Source organism: Larus michahellis, chromosome 7 (assembly GCF_964199755.1).
Source record: "Larus michahellis chromosome 7, bLarMic1.1, whole genome shotgun sequence".
Lineage (NCBI taxonomy): Eukaryota > Metazoa > Chordata > Aves > Charadriiformes > Laridae > Larus > Larus michahellis.
Window position 1 is genome coordinate 4,770,707 of NC_133902.1, and position 22,047 is coordinate 4,792,753.

The 22,047-nt window shown below is 50.9% G+C and overlaps 1 protein-coding gene across 1 annotated transcript in view; it reads right to left on the bottom strand.

Moving 5' to 3' along the window:
* Positions 1–339: 339 nt before the first annotated feature.
* Positions 340–22,047, bottom strand: part of SSH2 (slingshot protein phosphatase 2) — a 103,625-nt gene continuing 81,917 nt past the window's right edge. The window contains 7 exon segments of the mRNA XM_074593790.1: positions 340–6,723; positions 8,020–8,863; positions 13,176–13,376; positions 15,699–15,845; positions 17,230–17,276; positions 20,186–20,314; positions 20,436–20,529. Of these exon segments, the coding sequence (XP_074449891.1) occupies positions 4,735–6,723; positions 8,020–8,863; positions 13,176–13,376; positions 15,699–15,845; positions 17,230–17,276; positions 20,186–20,314; positions 20,436–20,529 (3,451 nt within the window). The 3' untranslated portion in view covers positions 340–4,734.

Sequence of the window (22,047 nt, forward strand, 5' to 3'; positions counted from 1 at the left end):
GGTCCAGGGTCTGGCTAAAACCTCGGATCCTCCTTGGAGCTTAAACCCCAGGACTCCCACAGCTCCTCCGCCTGCAGCCGTGCAGCGAGGGCACCCGCAGCATCCCGACAGTTTTACGTACACAACCCCCGTTATCCTCCCCGCAACCGCGGCAGGAGCTGGGCGAGCATCTGCTCTCTGCCCCTGCACAGGAGGTCACTTGGGACAGGGGGGGTCCATCTACACTTCCGGCAGAGGACACGAGTGAACAACCCCGCTCTGGCTCCCCAGACCCCCGCTGCTGCCCAGATCACTCATCGCCCCCAGCCCCGACCCCAAACAGGAGGCAGCACACCCGCGTCATCTTCAAAATAAAACTTTACTCATTCGGTAACAAGAACATTGAATCTGCACATCAGTGCACAAGTTCACATTTAAAAACAGCTGAGCACATCGGTCATAAAGTCTTTAGGGGGAAAGGGGACGATCCCAGCCACCAAGGAAGATCCAGGAGGGGCAGACAGAAGCGCTCCCCTGCCCGGTTTGCCACTCCGCTGCCAGCCGTCCCCGAGGGCTCATGCTTGGGCTGCCCGGCCCCAGGGCGATGATCCCTACAAACCAGCGCATGGACGTCACATCTCCATAAAAGAAAAATAAAAGGCACTGGCACCTTCTTCTGTGCCAAGAGATGTCTGCAGGGCGGGCGGGCTGTTAGCGCTGCCGGAGGGCGACCCAGAGCCCTCTGCCCAGCCCGGACCCCTCCAGCACCTGCCTCTGCCCCACGCCAGCAAGGGCCCTTGGGAGAAGGGAGAAGCGTGGGGGGTTGCGTGGAGCTCGGACCGGATTAAGGCAGGACACGCTGCGACGGGAGCAGGGGACCTGTGGCAGGTATGGCTTCCTCCTGCTGCCGGGCTGGGAGAGCTGTGGGGCTCTCAGAGCCCCCAGGCAGACGCAGCGCCCCAGTGCCCGTGCCCATTCCCAACAGCTCACTCCTCCCAGGAGGTCCCCGGCAGCAGCCGGAGCTGGGGTGGGATACGTTCCACCAGGCCTTTGCTGGCAGAGGGACACGGAGCTAATCCCTGCCCCGTCTAACATCCGAGTGAGCCTGAAGCGGCGTCACCTCCTGACCCTCCTGCCACCCGCTGGGACCGTGCCCCCCAGGAAAGGGCCGAAAGGGGAGAGATTTGTACATGTCACAACTTCTCAAGCAGACCGGACACACGCACACACGCACACACATACCATCGAGTGCAACAGAACGCAGTGTAAAAACCAGTTTCACGCACACGCTATCCGTTTGTGCAAGGCTCACACGTTACAGTACAGCCGGAGACGGGGCGGGCGAGGGGGGAGGCGATGGCTGAGATATTGTACAGGAGTCAATGTAAACAATAAAGCGTCCTCCAAGAGGGCTTTGCAAGAGACCAAAAGAACAGTTGCTTTGTACAAAAATGCCCTTAAAACAACACGTTTCTCCTAAAACCCCTCTGTCAGCGAGGCTTGTCAGCTGCTGAGCACCCTGGAGGTGCTCAGCAGGTCACATGAAGCTCTCATGGGGCAACCACCAGAACCAGGAGCGAGCCACCACCCACTCGTGAGCCACCAGCACAGAGAAGGGACAACTGTCCCCAGGCAGAGCGCTCTGATGCCAGGGGCTTGGTGCCTTCATTGCCCAGACACTGGCCAAGGAGGACTCAGGGCTCCCAGAGAGCTGCCTCTGACATGCCCCTCCAGCCCGTTCCCCTTCCTGCCGCCCAGGTCAGAGCCTCCAGACCTCCAAGGCCTTCATAACTCTGCAAGAGAACCACCTTCCCTGACTCCCTCCACCTGTCCACAGGCTTCCCAGAGAAAAAAACACAGCTGTGCCAGGCCAGAGCCGAGGACAAGGGGACAGCAAAGCACCTCCCTGCGAGGGCCTTTGCCCCTTCGCTGCCCTCCCCAGCTGAAGCACCCCAACAGCAGCAGAGTATTGGAAAGAAGCAGCGTTTCTAGTCTGCGTGGCAGAACCTTCCTACAGAGCATTTCTCCTGAGATCAAGGTGGGCAAAGAAACCTGATCCTCCTCCTCCTCCCTTCTCAAGGGAACAAATTACACACAGGGCTTTCCCCTCCCAAGCAGATCCTTGTCACCAGGACATGCTGCCGGCCAAGCATGCTCCCTCCAACGCAGGGCAGGCTTCATGGCAGCCTGTCCCCAGGTAGACATGTCCTTGGGTCAGGAATGGTGGGCAGCAGGGTCTGGTGAGGTTTCCGGGGGAGGCAAGGACTGAAATTGTCCTTCACAAGATGACACGAGCCACTTGGCCTTTCCACGCTGTCAGCCCAGCTCCCAAGCCAGCTGGAGCTGGCTAGGAGAAGCCAAATGTCTTTCAGCGTCCCGAAGAAGTATCTGGCCTCCCGGGTCAGGCACTTGGGTGACTTCTAGCGACTGAAGTGGCCTGGGATGACATGCTATTTGTCCCAAGACAGGACTCTGTTGGGCTACTGTGGGCTGCGCTCCAGCCTGTGGCTAGCACAGGTGACAGCCCACCCAGCAGAGCTCAAGCTCCTCAGAAGGGGAGGGATGAAGTGCACGTTCCTGCTGGAGGAGGACAGACATGCTCACGGCCCCGTGCCCGGGCTGGGGACATGAAGGGTCTGTAAGACAGTGCAGGAGGATCCTACAGGAGGGCAATGAAGTGGAATTACCTTGCAAAACGCTAGGCTAGCTATCCTCTGCTGATGGCTGTGGGCAAGCTGGGGGCTTACGGACACCCTGTCCCCAGGGCAGACACACGCTGCTTCCCAATACTCCACAGCGCTCTGGTGCTCCTCTCCAGCTCAAGACAAGCTTGGACCATGGGAACGCGCAAGGCTCTGCAGCCTCAGGGCTGCTTTCTAGGCACGGCCTTTGCCGCTCCTCCCACACCGCATCCTCTCCATGCTGGGCTTTCAGCAGCTGGAGCCATTCTGCATCTTCTCTCTGCTTTGCTCCTCCCCAGAGGGCAGGTCTGGGCCAGAGCCAAGCACCAGCTCAGACACGCTCTTCTGCCACAGACCTGCCACGGGACTGCAGACAGGACCCAGAGCTCTCCTGCCACCGCCAAAAGCCTTTCTCTCTGCTCCTACAGCACACATACAATTTGCCGATACGCAGGGCTGGAAATGAGGAGCTTTGATTTAGCCAAACTGCTCGGCAACCGTACAATAATTTGCTGAAATTTGGAGCAGATCCTTCAAAAGCAGGTTCTCCTGGGAAGCAAGAACCTGCAGAATGGCTCGGAGCGGCCAATGGCTTTCCACGTCTGACTGGCACTTCTGAAGCCCAGCTTCAAGCCGGAGGGAGACGGGTAGATATGCAGTCGTCCTCCCGCAGTGGGGTAACGGGAGTTCACGCAGGACTGGAGGAAAAGGGACACGTTTGGCAAAGGCTGGCATCGAGGCTCACTTTTGGAAAGGGAAGACAGCTTACCATGTCAAATCCATTCCCATTTCTGTGCAGATGACAATGAACAGCATTGAGTTTGAGTAAAGTGGGTTTGTTTTCCAGTTTACAGAATGCAGTCTTGCCCTTTTTAAAAAAAAAAAAAAAAAAAAAAAAAAACCAAAAACAACGAAAAAAACCCCCAACATAGAAATGACCAAAAAAAAAAAAAATCTCTATAAATACCATATATACAATTTAGGCAAAAAAAGAAAAAAACTTCCAGAAAAGATCTTCCCTCCAGGTCGAGTGGTAGGAGTGACAGCAGAAAGGACAAAGCTTTGCATTCAGTAGGGGCAATACGTCGTGTAACAACGAGAACAGCCTCCAGGTTTGGGAGAGACCAGAAGCGCCTGCGAGCGCGGCAGCGGGGAGAGGGAAACTCAGGCAGCACGAGATACCCACAGCTCTCGGGCGGAGGGGAGGCAGCAGGAGGGCAGAGGACAGATGATATGGCCATGAACTTGGAAGGCCCACAGCAGTATTCAAGTAATGGGAGGGTTAAAACCCTAACGAAGCGTTTGTTTTAAAAGAACACTCTGGTTTTGGGGGGCTCCCCTCCTCTCACCCGCTGGGGCAGCCGAGGAGAGGTGAGCTTGGCAGCTGGTGGAGGAGCTCTGCTCCACCTCACCACAAAACGGGGGGCTCTGCGTGACCCACAGAGCAGGAGGTGAGCGCTGATCTCCGTGCCAGGCTGCCCGGGGTTTTCCGAGCCCATCCGTTGGGAGGATTTACCCCTGTGTGCTCCTTTTGGGGATGCACCAGCCGAACCGAGCCCAGGCGGTTTGTCCTGAAGCAGCTTTGCGCGTGATCTGCCAGCATCGTGGAGTTCCAGTTTGCAGAAGTAAAAGAAAGGCCAAACAAAGGGACCTTGGCACAGCCTTCACATTTACGGGGACTCTCACCCCGACGACTGCCCAGCACCATTTCAAGGCGTGGGGAAAGTTCAAGTTAGGAACTAGGATCTGGTTCTAAGCAAACCTCCACCTTGCCGAAGCAAGCCAACATCCATTTTCGCGTGATAAAGGTGTTCTTTTAAAACAAACTAACAACAACAACAAAAAAGAACATTTGAGGTTATCTGAGTTAAAAAACGTAAAAAAAACCCAAACAGTCCTGCAGTCAAAGTCACACACAGAAGAACCAACCCACACCTACATGCGCCAGGAACAGTAAAATGACAATATATATAAAATTAACCAATAAAGTGCATGTTCCTTATATTACACCTGCCCCTTGCGTGAACGCAATACCACGGGTTCTCGGTAAGAAACCACAGCCGAGGGCTCAGGATCACATAGTATTGTAGAGGGGATTGGTTGTCCGCTTTTTATCATTGGTCTTTTTGAGCCTCCTCAGAGGGTGAGTTCTCCCGTGCTGCTGCCGGGGTGCGACAGCCAGACCTTGAGCCGCAGACGAGGAGTCCAGGACCTGCACCTGGAGTAGCGGAGGACCCTCCTCGGAGCTAGTCCACGTTGGATCCGTGCTGGAAAACAAACTCTGCTGGCTGGTGCCGCACTCTTTGGCGTACTGAGCTAGTGGCCTCTCCACCGGCTTGCTCTGGGCAATGCACTCGGCTGTTCTGAGCTGTTCCACAAAATGCCTAGCGGGCTCTGGGGAGGAAAGGCAATGCTTTCCACACGCACTTTCCGAGCCCCTCTCCAACCTCCCTCCACGAAAGCCCTGACTGAGGGCAACGCAGGTGAGAAGCACCGGGTTGGCATCGGAAGAGGCCGACTCCCTCTCAGATAGGTCATCCTTGGAGAGGTCCAGGCAGTCCAGTTTGGCCAAGGATGCCGAGCGTTTCATGTGGGAGGGTGTGGTGAGCCCCGCGTGCCGGATCCGAGCCTCTATTTCCTTCGCTCGCTGCTTGACCAGCCCTGGGCTGTTGCTGCGCTCCTCCACGCTGTGGCTGCTGGAGCTGTGGGGAAGCCTGTAACACAGGAAAGAGATGTCCAGAAGGTCCATGTTTTCGGCGCGTTGGCTGGTGAAGTCCTCGCCGCTCAGCTGCCTCGAGGTGCCGGCACCCCCCCTGCAGAGAGGCTTGGGTCTGTCCCTGAATGGGAGAGTCGCATCTCCCTCAATGCCACACGGCGTGACCGGCTCATCGTCTGTCCCTGTGCTCTGCTCAGTGACACCTTCCAGGTGAATTACGTAGGGGTGAGGAGAGCGATCGAGGCTGGCCGAAGGTGTAGAAGCCACCTGTGCAGAGGGGGAAGCAGCACCGAGGTGAACAGATAACCCACCACCCTCCTCGCTGGGGCTGCCCACAGTGAAGGTGGCCTGCTTGTGTACCGCGTGCTCCGGCAGCGAGAGATTCACCAGCGTCAGAGCTCTGGGACAGGCCGGTGCCTTCTCCAAGCACAAAGAAGGGTTCAAGTTTTCATCTAAAGGCGGGACGGCCGTGGCCAGCCCGCCCTGCTCACAGCTTGCGTTGGGGCGCTCTGCAGACTTGACTGTGGGAGTGTATTCGATGATTTCAATTCTTTTTGGGAGGAGGGAGGGCAGGGATGGCTCCTCCGACCCATCAAAAGAGACCACTGTCCTGCGTTCCTGTGCCATTCCCTCCTGCCCCATGCCGGGCTCTGCAGGCAGGGACTCCGGCAGCGAGGAAGCCAGGGGTGTGGGCCCGTGTCTGCCTGCAGCCAGCTGTGCCCCGGGTGGCAGCAGCAGCTCCTCAGCGCCTGGACCCTGTGCCTTGTCACCCTCCGGAGCCAGCTCCGGGGGTGGCTCCTCGCTCTTCCCCCGCGGCAGGAGCTCGGCAGCGGGAGAGTCATTCCTGGAGTTCTTGCGGGTCGGTAAGATGCAGACCGGAGCCGTGTGCTGGTGCTCCTGCTCTTGTCTCAAGCGCTCCTCAAACTCCAGGGTGGCTCGCCGGACAGAGCCTGGGCACCACTTGGGTTCAGGGTTGACGGAGCCGCGAGGCTCTTGCTGCTCCCCCCCAGGGCTGCTTTCCTCCAGGTCTGATTTACCAGAAGGTGGCTGCAGGGAAGGGGCAGCTTCTTGCTCAGCCTGCAGAGGGTCCTTCTCCTTTTCCTGGTGTCCAGCACAGGCTCCTTCGCTCTGTTCCACCCTTTCTGATGCCCAAATTGCCTCCACTGGCAGGTCGTGCACCGTGTTCCTCTTTGGTGTCTGGGTGAGGTTGGCTGAACCCTCTTTCTGCTGGGCAGGTCCCGCTGCCTGGTTGATTGACTCTATCTCCGTGATAATTTCCTTCACAGAAATGGCATTTTCCGAGTGGGATCTCGTGAGATGGCCCGCGCTAGGCAGCTCAGGGACCTCCTGCAACACAGAAACGGGAGAATTACAAAGTGGATCGGCTGTGCTGACACAGAGCAAATGGCAGCAGTTTAAAGGAAATGGGAGTGCACATCCCCAGAGGAACAAAAAGTGCACGTGCCAGTGTCTGGGGATAGATTACAAGTGCCGTGATCACTAACATAGAAGCACTATTTTCTCTGGGACCGCATTTAACATATTCCAGGCTGGATTTTCACCTAGACTGAGATATAAGAACTTTTATTTAATTGCCACAAATTCCAAGGGAAATTTAGTCTTTTTTCTTTTTTTTTTTTTAATAATTAGAAGTCCAGCTAACAAAAAAAAAAATCCTAATGCTGCTAAAAGTGCAGTTTTGAACTGAATACGTGAAAGATTCTGCTCACGTATGGGAGCAAACAGAAGTACAACATAAAGAATGACCGAGCGCTGAAATGCTCTGGTTTCCCGGAGGAAAATGGCCAGGGAGGCTCCCCCATCCGCACAGACGCTCCTTCTGCCAAATCACCGGAGAGAGCGTCGGCCTATTATATTTGGAAGAGCCTTATTGCCTCACATGGAGATGGAAAAGCTTCAAGCAATGCAGCGTGGAATTTAAATAAGAGAGGCTCCCAGAAAAATGATGGCCCCGGACATCATCAATCCCTGTAAGAGCCCTGGAGGGTGGAAAGCAATTATAGGAGAAAGGTACCTCAACTCAGAGGTTACTAAATTTTGTCAGGAACATCTTTCTACCCAGGAGAGAAGTGAGCCGTGACGTGCCCAATCCCATCACCCCAGGCCTGGACAGGCTCATTCTCTTCCTCCAGCAGTGGAAGCTCTACATCTGCCTTGATTTACTATCCCAATGCTGGTGCTTCCCAACCAGGGAAAGGTGCCAGTTTCATCCTTTCTTTGGTGGATTTCTCGAATCAGACAAGTATTTGCGCAGGTTCGGGGTGCTGGCTGGCCTCCGCTGTTCGGGCTTCAGCTGCATTAGCGGGTCAAGTCCCACCTATCTGCTCTCCTGATGCAAAATTCAAAAATAAGTTTCTCACGAGAACAGCACAGCAGGTCAGGTCAAGGCCGACTCAGCCAGTGCCCTGCCACTGCCGGCAAACAGATGTTTAAGGAAAAAGTGCAGAAAAGGGCAAATATCTAAAAGTGAAGAAGAGGGGAAGCATCTAACAATCCCTCCCCAAACGGCTACCCTGTCCAGTGAAAGCCAGGGCTAGAAAATCCCCTCTCCGCAGCAATCTCACTACCCACAGAGAGGTTCAAGCAGCAGTTCCTAAAAACACCCAAGCAAATGATTTTAACCTTTTGTTGTTCTTCATCTGTGGAAGAGTCATCCGATGCCTGAGGAGAGTTTCCAGAACTGTTCCTTCGAGCATCTGCACCCCCGTCCGCAGCAGGTGGCACTTCCAGCACGGGCACCCTGGAGACACCGTTCCTTCCACTCCCTTGCTCCTCCGTCCTGGAATGGGAGCAGGTGCGTGACCGGCTCTCCTGGGAAAGCTCCACAAATTTCTCCAAAGCGCTGAAGAAATCAATCCTGTCTGTACTGAGGTCTGTCACTTCGGGCTGGGGATTCTGTTGGAGACTCAGGGAATTTTGGTTTGGGGATTGGGGAAAGTCTTTTAAGCACGAAGTGAATTCTTCCATGGGAACCAAGTGCACGTTCATATCGGGCTTAAGGGCATCTTTTTCTAGGTCGTCTACTGTCAAATCAGGAAACTCTGTTATTTCCAAGGGGTGCTGGAGTTGCATTAAGGCCTCAGAAGCATGGCAGTTATCAGGGGGGACAGAGTCTACGCAACATCCTGCCGTACAGCCATTGATATTGTTCAGGTTCAGCTTGTCCTCCATCTGCTCAGCGTGGAAGTCTCGACACGTAAACTCTAGGTGGATCCTTCTCTCCTTCACACACAGCTCCTCGATCATGTTTGCATCCTCTGGGAGCTGCTGCTCCCTGTCTAGCTCAGCTGAGTAGATGGGAGACATCGGCTGCTGGTTGTCGTTGGCCTTCGCCTCTGAGATCTGGTCGGCCGAGGTGGTGATTTCCTTCTTGTTCAGCTCCAGCCCAGACTTGCAGATGGGCTCGTGATGGTCTGAGAGGTCACTGTCCGAGTGTGAGCGCCACAGTTTATTATGCCGCTGTTTGCTGCAGGGAAGAAAGGCAATTGAAAACACTGAGTAGTATTTTCACATACCAGAGCCAGACCCACCTTGTTGTAAGAGGATGCAACATACACAAAAAACCGTGCCAAATACTAGAGTCGTTGACCACGACTGCAGCTTCACCTAAACAGTGTAGGGGCAAACCTGCTGCTGGAGGAGTTGATTCAACAACAAGCCACTTTCCAGTAGTTAAATCCCTCTCCACTGTCCTGCTCCACACACATGTATTCCGCAGCAGTGTTTTATCAGTCTACTCAACAAATGCAACGTTTAATTGACTACAGAATTTGGCCCTTTCTCAGCCAGCAAGTACTTTTCCATTTGCTAGCAAGTGAGCAATGGGCAGAAGAGTCAGAGTCCCTAGTCCTGGATGTGACTGGGTGGTGGACACTGAATAAAATCCCATTTTCCTTGTGGCTCCTTCTTTGAATGGCTTCAGTGATCAATAACAGGGCTCTGGTAACCAAGGGGGTAGGGTGGGGCGAGTGGGTGTGGGTAAAACCCAGACGACATCCTCAACAGTCAACAAGCAGCCCAAAATACCACCTGCCTTCCACAGGAAGGAAGCTCAAGAGTTCTCCAGCTCTTGGAAAGCCTCTTTAGGAAGGTCTGAGCAGTCACAAGGCCAAGCAACTGCCTGCATTGCACCACCTTCCTTATCTCTACTTGAAATAAAAACCCCAGCCCGTGCCCCCGGGCTTATGGAGAGCAAAGGAGGCAACTGCTCGAAGTGAAACCACACCAGGTAGCCATGTCTGCAAGGGCTTTGCTGAGTGACCACGGCCACAGGGCTGTGCTTCCACCATTTGCCCCTAGGAGGAGAGCAGATACCACAGAAAGGTCCGCAGGAGACCTTGCGAAACCTCTCCAGTCCCTCGCTACTGTGAGCAGGAGCTCCCAGACACATGCATTGGCTGTAAGTTAGTTAACGGATGCTATTGAACTAATTACAATGTACCAGTTTAATTGTGGGTGCCCAACAGCTAAGGGAAATAATCCATCACAGATTTAGCTTTCTAACCCCATGGTCAGCTACGACCTTCACGTATGACACAGGGCAGAATCTGGTCCTTTCAGAGGAGAGGAGGGTCAAGACTAGAGGCCGAAGGCATTGCTCTGGGGTGCATGTGCTCTGTCTCTAATGGGTTTTGGAGCAAAGTTTGACACTGGCAGCAGACCCAGGCTTGTCCATGAGGCAGGTTGTTGCTGAGGCTCTGTATGGAATGCCAAAGATCTACCCTGTCTCTGCTCACGTAACCTGGGGAGAAGTTGTTGCGTTCTAAGGGCACTTTCGGCCCTGGTGCTTCAGTGCTCAAATCCAGCATTCTGCTGTGCATGTGATTCCCGAAGTCAAAATCACCCTTGCGCATGAACAAACCAAACTTGCCTAGCACAGCCTTGATCTGAGAATCAAAACAGATGTCAACAACCGCTGGGAGAGGTGTATTCTATTAACTTTTAATCCCACACTTCCTCCAGTCTTACAACCTGCAAGAGGTGCTAAAAGCAGGGTCAGAGAACAGGGGCCCACAGCCCTTCCTAGAGCCCACAGCCACCTCTTGACCCTCCTGGGCACCGTTTCCAGTGCCGGGGAGAAGAGCCCATTGCAGCCCAGGCGTTCGGTGTGCCAGGGACAGCACAAGGTCTGGGGGCAGCACCAGGGCTGACCAGCCCGTGTCCACACCGGCCTTGGACCGGGAGCCCACCACACCTCCCACCACGCTGCTGCAGCTCTCCAGGCTCCCGTATAAAAATATTGCTGTTGATTCACAAGTTACACAAGGCATAGGGGATCCCAAACACTGTTTTCCTGTAACTTATCCATAACTAATGAAAGAAACGGGGCTGGTTCAGCCTTCCTGTACCTATCACCAGAGGGAGGGGACAGTTTAGCTAACCCCAGGAAAAATGACGGTCCCAAAGAGCAAAACACGCTTGTTGTTGTGACTGAAAGCAGGCAGGGGTTTTCCATTTTACAGCTGGAAAACATATCCCAGTTGCTATAACCTCAACACAAAACCGTAACTAGATAGTGCGAGCACATGGCTGCCCTCACATACCTTCCCTCTGAAACCGGAGCAGTCACATGAGCGTGAATCTGTTGGTTTTTTGTTTTTATTTTCTTTTTTTTTTTTTTACCTGTCCTGGAATACTGCAGCAATAAACAAGGCAGCTAGAGGCCAGAAGGCAAAACCAAATAACACAGAGAAGAAAGAGGGAAGAAAAAAAAAAAAAGCAGCTTGGAGCTGAGAAAGGAACCACATAAAGAGGGACCATTTCTGCAGCACAGAGAGGCCATTCCTTGCTTCAGTGAAGCTTCATTTACTGCAGGCTTTTTAGTCCTACACGCACAGATGTGATGCACTGCTGTGGCATTTTTTAAAGCCTCACGAGTAATCCTGTTCATGCCATTGTATGGGGACTCACAGAGTAGGCCAGGAGCAGCGGTGAGCTTCAGCGGTAAGGGAACCACACACCATATAAATGATGGCAGCAAGAAAGATTTACCTCCTGAAAAATAAATTACTGAAGACGGGGGAAAAAAGAAAAATTATTCTTAACCAAAATGTCTGTACAGGGTGGCTTTGCAGGTGTGCCACCAACTACCAGACTGACAGATTACCCGAACTAACTGCGGAGCTGAGGGCTTGGAGATGTGATATACCAGCTGCTACCAGCCCAGGGCTCCTCACAGGTGTTCACCAACCTGTTGCAAAGGATGTTGGCATGTTTTTCACGTCTGAAAAGCTTCTTTTCCTCCATCCAGTCTACCCCAGTGAGATCTATTTTCCCAGTCTGCTCAATGCTACACAGCACACCACACTGCTCAGGTCACCTCTAGCTCAGAGTTAAGCACTGACCTTTACTAACTGGTTGCCAGCAGCATGTTTGTGTCACACGAGGCACCAAAGGCAGGTGTGGTGTCTATCTCAAAGGGTTTCAGTCCAGAAGAGCACAATTTCTTAAAATATCTGTTCCACTGTCATCTATCCTGAGACTGGATACTACTTGGCTTTTTGCAGAGAGAAAGAGGGTCGTTACGGCAGGCAATGTTTGGGGAGCAGGTGGGGAGGAAGGCAGATGTGGGAAGAGGTGGAGGACAAAGATCCTGTCGGTGCACCTGATCAGGGAATAAACTGTGAGGAGTCCTCAGGTTGATAATTTGCGCAGGGAGGGAAAGGGGGAGCACACTGCAGTGACAAGAGGAGCTTACACCAGGGCTTTGGTGTCAAAATTGGGAATCCAGACCCAGCCCAGCGGCAGAGAAAACCAGACTGCTGGGAGCAGGTGGAGAGCAAAGAAGGGAAGGTCAGTCGTTAGCACAGATGAAGGGAAGGGAGGTCTTGGCAAGTGGATAGGGGAGACCCAAAGGGACAAAACCAAGCAGAGGACAGAGGTCAGCAGTTGCGCCCTACAGAGAGCACATGAGTGCCCGAGCTGCGTAAGAACAGCATAAGGCAGGCACCTTTCAACAGCACCAAGAAGCTATGAAATAATTACTTTGGTCAAAACATCCTAAAGGCCATCTCCTGTGACAGGAGGCTCAGCTTGGGTAATTCTGCTTGCTTCAGATCTGCTCCCTGGCAAAGCACACCAGGATCCTAAACAAAATACCATAATCTGGCGAAATGCAGAGTACCACTACCTCCTTCCAGCTGATCACGTGAAGACATTGCTTCACACAGCTTACAAGTGCATTTCTCAGAAACGTGCAATATTTGTGTCTTTTTGCTAATCAGGAGATAGGCTTGGGATTACAACACACTTGCCCAGGCCCAGCTCCAGACCAGCTTCAGGACTCCACGCAGGAATAAACACACCGCTGTTGCAATGCACAGAACATCCTGTCCCCTCCCCTAACACCAACACTTACCGAAGGGATCTAAATAAAACCAGACCAGCTGCTGAGGAGGGGCATGTTCAACAGGGAACTGTAAGGCTGAGATGGAGACAAAGCGAGTTCCCTGCCAAGTGATGTTACAAGCAACAGGAACATCATTTATCTCTGCTGGAGTCTGCACAGCTCTGAATGCTGCACTCCGATGGCAGTTCACGGGATGCTACTCTCCAAAAATCAGCCATCCTAGAAGCCAAACAGCCTCCTAAAAGCTCTTTATTATGCCCGTTTTACCAGGCTCAGCTGAGATAACCCATGAAAATAGAGCACTATGTTTCCCAAGACAATCACAACCTTACATAATGCAGTGATGGGAGTTCTAATTAAAATAATGGAGTCGATCATTTAAGTGTTATATGCCTTAACACGGGTAATCCGGGTCATTCCTTCCACTCACCTGGCCAGCAGGATCCCTTGGTATTCCTCCAGCTGCCGCATAAAGCTGGGGTTGGGCTTGGTGACGGTGCGCCGTTCCTTCACGTAGTCGTAAGCCCTGTCCAGGTTCCAGCCGTACTCCTTCATGGCGTAGGCGATCACCGTGGATGCCGAGCGGCTCACTCCCATCTTGCAGTGCACCAGGCACTTAGAACCATTTTTCCTGAAGCGGGAGAAAGACAAAAGAGGATCATTAAATAGAAAACACGGCCTCTGAGAAGCTTAAGAAAATAGCAACTTCTTTACCGGAGTATTACTGAACACACTTTCAACACTGTGGCCACAGCTGAAGCCTGGGATGTGATCTGATAATCCAATTTACAAACTGGAGCAAGACACACAAAGAAAGCGAAGAACAAGGTCTTAATATTCTTAACAGATTTTGTTAAAACGTCTCTTTTGAAGCTTTTATTGCAAAGTGGACAAACATCAGTTATTTTTAGAGACTCATGAAGACTGCTAAAGACTAATACGGCACCCTTGAACTGAGCCCAAATGGCCCACTGGCATCAAGCACCGTTCCAAATAAAAAGGGCATCTATCACACAAACGTGGTTTCACAGTTTAGAAACACATCCCTGGAAGATACCGAGCAGTTCAGGGCAGCCTCTAGCACAGAGCTGCCGTTCTACTGCAAACTTCTGACTGCATATTATTGGGTTTGGCAATCGGCTGAACAAGACCAACCTTGCTTTAGGTGTTTGAAACCCTGCCTAGCTCCCATCCACATCTCTTGAGACATCAGTAGGTGCAAATCCAGCCAAAAGCCCCATGGACCAACCTGGCAGATATTTCTTGATCCCACCATTTCTTAGGACTGTCTATAGCTAGAAAAACAGTCCTTCACCTTGCTACCTGTCCGCATGGCAAGTGAGTGGAAAAGGTGGAAGTCCCCACGGCTGGAGGCAGAGACCTCAAATGACGGCTGCAGTGCAGCACCCTGCTGCAATCAGATGGAAGATCTTCGGCTGTCATCCATTTTTTTCTTATTGAAGGCAATGCAAACAGTGCCTTTGAGCGCAACGAGCAGCTACTCTGCTTGGTGAGGCTGGTACAGCCAGGGCCCGAAAGGGCAGCCAGCACTTTGCTCCAAGGAATTAAAAAACATTTGTCTGCCATGAAATAGGAGGAGGAAGGCTATGGCCCTTCGCTGTGAACTCCGTGCGCTGGGCAGTATTGGCACGGAACAGGCTGAGAGAACTTGCGTTTGGCACCTTTCTTTTCCTCCTTTAAGTGCTAGGTTTTGTGGATTGCCAGCCACGTGAAGCTCCCACAGGACAAACCAGGAGGCCACAGCGCGCACACAGTCACGTGCCTTGACAAGCTCAGACCTCAGCCGCTCGCAGCCGTCTGAGCCTGCGCCTGCATCCACACTCCTCGCTCCGAGATGTCTGCGCTCTTCGGGGTATACTGGGCTACAGCAGCTTTTCGGTTGCTCTAACACTTTCTCAACTTTGCAAATCAAATTAGTCAAAACATTGCAATGCTTTTGATGATTAAAAAAACGACCCCAAACACAGCAAGCAGACAGGACAAATCTGGCCCAATTTGGAAGATTATTCACTTATATCGCCTTGTACACAGTACTGAGGCCCAACCATTTAAACCCAAATGCAAAATATTCTGGGGAGGAGAATACATCTGAGGATGACAACACTTCAAAATCAATACTCAAGGGAACACAATGATGTCTTTTAAAGAAAACATCTTAAAGAAAATAAGCCTTGAGCCATACTCAAACAAGTCAGCTTTTAAAGGCTATGAGAAGAGACGACAAACTTCTATAATGGAAAAAAAATACTTTAAAGGCAACATATGCCAATATGCGTTCTGACCAGTTTTCCCTTAAAAAGGCTGCTGAATTAACTGGAGACAGCTCATATAACTGGGATGCAGTTCTCTGCAGTAAAAAGGCCCTACTTTCAGCATCTGCTGTCAGATTACTCACCGTAACTGACCGCTCAGAGACCTACACAGGCATTTACTCCTGTTAAAGGGAAGAGTTTGCTCCGGAGCATTACAAGAAATCACTTCCAGACCCTGGGCTTCATTGTACCACCTCGCAATGCAGGGAACAGCTTATGTTTGCGTTGGGCTTATAAGGCTTTTCTTCTTACTTTTGTTAAACCCTGCTCGATTTGTTACTGCTTTCCTCCCTCCTACCAGCATCTCTGCAGGCCCATTGCATTTCCTAAGCAGCAGGCAAACTCTTGGCTCTCTAGCACAGGAACGATCTCCTCCACTGCTTTCCTGGACTGCAGCCGGGCAGAAACCCCTCACTAGTCCTACCTGCTCCCTGTACGAGCACCTGCAAAAATGAAAATTTGTGGAAGACAACTCTAACACTTAGACAGAAACTACAAAATGAAAACGCTTTGATCCTAGGTAAGCAAGGAGGAAAAGTAGTTAAGAAAATCAGTAGGAAAATACAAAATGCTTAGTATACATCTTCTAAATGTGTTTGTTTTGTTCTGAAAAGACTTACTTTGCCTTGGAGATGAATTTGTAGGTGTCATTCCAATAAGCCAGAAGATCTGTTGCTTCTTCGTCATATACCCGAATGTTATGGTATTCGAAGAGCCCAGGGAAGAAGTTATCTATTTCTCGAGTCACATTCAAAATATACCGCACCCTGCATGGAAACAGACAGCAGATAAAAATGCAGAGCGTGCAGAACACAGCAAGTTCGGAGATACGACAGCTGCTACATAACAGCCTTGCCTTGGCTTGTGAGTGCAAAACTCAAAGCATTTGAAGTTGCAGTCTTGAACGTAACACACCTCCTTGGAAACCAGGACTTAATGCAAGGAAGCAGCGGCTAACACAGACAAAAGGTTTTGCTGAGCAATTTGGAGCCTAGCCTCTGATCAGAGGGCTTCCATCCGTACTGGATAAAAAATTCCTCTACAGTATGCCAGGTTACACTCCTTGCCCACCATCTCTTTTCGAAGTGTTTGGAACACTTGCCCCTTTGCGAACCTCTCCTCCTGCTGCGCCAACAACACAGGAGGACTGAAGACATAAGCTCGTGAGCAACACTATGGTTAAACAGAGGCATAAAATAACTCGAGAGAGATGTAGTAGACAATGAGCCACTGGGGAGGATTTATTTCTTATCCCTAAATTTTCTGGAAAGGAAACTGCTAGAGAAAGCATAAGGTATTTATATGCACTACATCCCGTATTTTTAGCCCTGAAGGTTACTCCTAAGATGCTTACAAACTGCACTCATGGTGGGATATAAGACAGAAAAAGAGCACCGCGAGGGAGTGACATCCCTTTTCCCTAGCGAGTACGAGATCGCTGGCAGTCAGGCAGGACCTGTCTGACCCAAGGAAGCTGCAGCAGGGACTGCGCTGAACAAGGGGAGACAATTTTGCCAGACTGATTCGCCGAGGTACAGAAGTATGCTATCAGTTCAATTCAGCACTGCGATTAGGTTTTTACACTGGATTGACATAAATAAGCCAAACCCGTAAATAATGATTTAATTGCAAAATCTTGGTGCTTAGATCCACCTGGCCTAGAGAAAGGACACTCTAAGCTTAAGCCTGAAAGGTAGAAAGAGCAGCAGACAGGAACCCATAAGTGCTACGTCTGAGAGCTACAGGACTTTACTTCCTACTGGGCCCCACTCAAAGCAACAAATGCTCTTTTACATGTTTTCCTTTCTGCCGCAGTCTGGAGGTCCAGAACAACGGGCTGGAGCGGAGGGCACAGAGCCAACTACACAGCATCCAGTTCAGTAATTGCAGCTTTTTGCTACTTGTAGCTATGAGATTACTGGCTTCCTTGATTCGCCAAGGGGACGTCAGTTGAGGTTAGGGAATGAGATTCTTTTACTTTAGGGTGCCTGTTTGTGGGACACAGAGTTTGGAGGAAGCAAGAGCTTGTTCAGATCTGCAAACCCTTTAGTAAGACTCAGGTTACACAGCAGGTACGGAACAGAGTTTGTTGCATAGACAAGTGTTGAGGCCAGACTCTTGCTTTTAAGCTGACGGCCTGAAGCTACTCACCCTCTGTTCTGCAAGTCTTCCAAATTGGAGGCGTTCCATTCGGAGCCCTGCAGGGAAAACATGCAAAGGGACACATCAGCCAGAAGGAAGGCATGGCCAAACAGGTGATGAAGGGAGGGACCGTCACCAGTGAACTGGAGGATGAAGCTGACCAGCCAACTGTTGGAGAGTGGGGGGGGTCTTTTGAGTAAAGGGGTACACAAGAGTGGGAACAGGGCTGATGTTCGGCACCTTATCTCTCCCCATGAACCAGATCTATTCGGAAGCAACAAGCAGCTCTGCGAAGCAGGAGCCCAGCACCATATGCTGGCACTTCCTGCAAACCGCTGACAAATCAACCTCAGCGAAGACGAGACCACTCCACCCTTTCCCTGGAGGCCGCTGCCAGCTCTGCCCCACAGAAGAGAGACTGCCTGCATTTAAAAACCATCCAGGTGCTGTTTATACACGAAACACCCATCTCACACATCAAAGGCAGCAACACCATAAGCTCAGTTGGGTTACACCTCTTCTCCCCACGTTCAAAGCCTGTGTGAGCAGAGAAATAAACACATTTAGCCCCGGCCAGCTAACTCTCTTCTCTGCAGCACACACAGGGCCTCCGAGCTGCTTGCTTTCTGCTCAAACACATAAACCCTGACTGAGGACAAAACCACTCAGACAAAGCCTTCCTCCTAAATTTAAGGCGCACAAATCTGCTTCCCTGCCCCAAAATAGCTCCTAAACAGAAAGATGGTTCAGGTGAAGGAGTAAGCAAGAAGGACCCAGGCAGCACTACCATTGCCAGCAGAACAGCACTGCCCATGGCTGCTCCCACGGCACAGGCTTCCACACTGCCCCAGGGCCAGGAGCCGCGTAGCCAGGGCGAGCCAGTCCTTGGAGCATACCCACCGCCTGCCCGCAACACCCCCGTCATCCTGAGAGCGAGAACCTCCCAGCCTCGCAGAAGCAGCGGTGTCCACCCAGAGGATGGGTTGCTGCTTGCCCCAGAAAGCGTGCATCGGCACCCCGTCTCTGAGATGGGGGAGCTCCAAGAGCTCTGACTCACAGACACGTGCTTGCGCCCATGACAGCACTTGCAGAAGTGCTAAGCGCTCACAGCTCATGTCTAGATGCGCACACAGAGGAAAGGGCCCCGTTACTATTCTGGTAGCTAATGGGGACAAGTCTGTTGTCTTGTCTTGACACTTCGGGAATACAACAAACAAAAAGCATTTGTTTCTTCCCAAACTGAACTACTTCCTAAGAGAAATCATCATAACGAGGACACTGTTCAAGGGTTCAGCACGATGGGACGCTGAATTTTGAGCAGAATAAAGGGGCAAATGTTACATGCCATGGCAGTCCAGATTTCAAGAGAATCCATTGCCTTCAGACACAGATCAGGTCAAGCCCAGCAAAGTCCAGAGCTGTGCATGATCTGAAGAAGGACTACGAGTGTCTTGCTATTCAGTATATGCCAACAAACATATTTTGATCCCTGCCGTGTTTACCCTAGCCAGCCAGACTTAGTTAAGCTTCATGTCATCTCTTTCTGGCCAAGGAAGAGTAATTTAATTCAGGCCTGGGAACCACCAGTTTCCACAGGTATGGAGAACAATGCTGCAGTGGTGAAAGCCGTTTCTCCTCTCCTTTGATCCACAATCACCAACATCATAAGGTCCCTTATTTCCTGCTTAGTTATTTTAGCATTCCCTAAGTGGGATCCCACAGGACTCTTGCCTCCACCTGGAAGGAAACAGCTCCATGCCTTCCAGAGACGTCACTGTACGACTTTGCCTTGCAGTATACACGCTCCTGAATTAAGCCGGTGCCCAGACCCAGCAGCACTGCTCCTCACCGCAGAGAGCTGCTTTGCAAATACTTCTATTCCACACATTAGCCACAGCTCTTCTCCTTGCTGCTGCCTGCAAGCCTTGTTTTAAAGGTCTTGCTCCCATTAAACGCACTCAGAGCCAAGACTCCAAGCCCTGCAGCAGACTGAACTGCCTGTACTACTTTTGACTAGCACTGTAAGCCTGTAACTGGTCTCCCTCTCCAGAGAACACACAGTCCGGAAAAAAAAAAAAAAATCTATTACATTGTAGGTACTTTTAAGTTTCCTGGCTCTATCCCATCACAATTTCTTGGGAGTGCTCACATTAACATACACCATCCTTTCCAAGCCACAGCACTAAGCTTCAGGAGACTGGGAGAGGCCCTCTCCATTTGGAAAGACCAGCTGGTCCAAGAGGAATGGCTTTGTTTAAAGTTGAGCCAACCTCATAGGCTAGACAGCCCAACCAAACCTGCGTCCGTTGCTTCAGGGCTGGGAAATCCAGCGCAGTGCTGACTCACCAGAAGGAGCTGCAGTAATTAAGACAGGCCCCAGCAGCAATGAAAGGCAACTAAGCAAGCAAAACATTAAAAGGTGAAATGTTTATGTTTCCTTAAGTGACTTATCTCCAGGATTCTTTGTTAAGCTCCTCTGTTCCTCCTGGATCAAATGAACTCGGAGCTTTCCACGTTGCAAGAGTGTCATTCCACCTGAACGTTGCACAGCTCTCCCCAAGGGCTCCCTTCCCTCTTTGCTGTAGTTATGCCCTTCCCAAACACAGGTATACTCCAAGAACTTGGTGTGTGGGTACCCTGGACAGTTAAAGCTACAAAACTGGTCTTAACATCAATGGAAACAGCCCTGAAAAGCAGTTAGAATTAAGACTTTTTCCTTCCATTCTCTAGTGACAAGGTCTACAGCTTGGTTGGTGGTGTATGGCAAAGTTTAATACAGCCAAGAAGCCAGGCTGCTCTTATTCAATAGCACCAGTGTCTTGTGTCTTGCTTAAGAGTATGTGACCCCAGATCAACCAATCTCTCCTTCAGAGTTGCTATCAGTTGGTCCAGAGGCCCCTGTGTCAACCAAGGCATAGTGAGAAGCGTTAGGCGTGTTTTCGCTTGAATTCGCAGTTAGACTTACCAAAAAGACATGATCAAATATCTGTGTGGGGCTGTCCATCTGCCCAAGGATCACTATCATTTCATTGTCAATGAACTCTTTGAACTCCCGCAGGTTACACACCATCTGCATCTCCAGCTCTGTGCGTATCTGGGTGGGGAGGAGGAACACAAGGAAGCCATGAGAAGATTTTGTTCTGGCCTTTCTTCATGGCATAAAGTGCAGAGCTCTCTGGTCTGCACAACAGCACTGCTGCTCCCTCACCACATACCTCTTTTGACGTGATGTTCTCCAAATCTTTCTGCATCATGATCTCCCTTAACTTGGTCTTAATTAGCCGTTCCGTACGTTCTCGCTCAGTTGGGCTATCAGAAGAAAGCAACAGAGTCACTGGGAGGGGAAACAAACTGGACTCACGGCACTTTTTAAACAGGTATTGTATAGACTGGATACTCCGCAGAGTTCTAGATGCTCACACTACTTCCCCCGAGCACGTCCTCAGCCGGAGGGAATTCAGGTGACTGTAAAGCCCAGCTTAGATTCCCAGTCATATATGAAAGAGACCAACTGAATGCTCCTAATCCATTGCAGTCATCCAGAGAACCTCTGGTATTTGGTAAAATTTAAATTGGGAAGGCTGCATTATACTCTCTGGAGCAATATCGCAGCCTCCCCCTACCTTTCTTGGAAAGGTAACAGCTCCAAAGCTCCTTACATGGAGAGACGAGGGCAGCTAAGCCTCTGTGCATTCCTCCAGCCTCTGCTGCCAGGGGCCTTATCACCAGCTGCAAAAATAGCCTGGCTAACACCAGGGGAAGTTGCAACAGAGCAGCAGCACAGAGCTGTCTCCCCCATCATCTTTAGAAGGGACCCAGCAGTAACATCTCGCACCACCTTTCCATTTCTCTGGACATCGGCCAGGATGGTGCCTGCACAGACACTTCTCTGCTTTACAAGTGTCCAAGTGGTGGCTGGCCAAAAAAAAAATAACGAAAATTCCTGGTCCTTTTAACTTCATGCATTATTTCAGGACTCAATTAAGAGAATGCTGTCTAGGTGTCCCCAGGAAATCATTCAACTCCTGCCACCAGGGCAAGGGTGGGTTACATAAAATTTATATACGAAAAGCTAGAAGAGAAAATTAATCTGACAGCCCGCCAAAACTTTTCAGCCACCCTCCTTGTACATTAAAACACGATCAAGTGTGAAGACTTGTTCACAGCTGAACAACTGCTGAGCATTATTATTCACTCACTGAACTCAAACAACAAGAAATATCCAAGAGCATAAATCAACCGATGGCACTGTTATACTGGGAAAGCAGCTGGGGCTAGAGAAGTCATTTCTCCTACTACAAACCGGGCAACTAAGCCCTCACGCTTGGCATCGTATCTGGACGTGGACTACCTTTGAGGTTGTATGGTATCAGTACCATCAGCAATTACTAATTACAAGGCTTGTAAACTTTGAATGTTGATGCAGCCCATAAATTTTGCCTTTCCAAACTGTCTACCTATCTACCTCAGCCACTGTTCTGGACCATATATCCCAGACATCCAAGCATTTAGCTGGAGACAGCTTGGGACCTATATACTGTCCTGCTCCACACTTGCAGAGCTCCTCAGAATCATGGAAAACTGCATTGCTCTTTGTCCCCATTCTTAGGTGTTATCAGATAAATGCCTACGAGGATGCTTGTGAGCTCACAGACTCAGAAGTCCATATATAAACATCTCACTTCACAGCAAAATTAACTGAGTAAGGAAAAAAAGACCATGTTACTCTAAACATGTGCTCAGACACGCGCCAGCGTAAGAGCAAAGTCCAGAGAAACCTGCTCCTTGCAGGAGAGACTAGGCCTGGAAATCAGAAGACAAAACCAG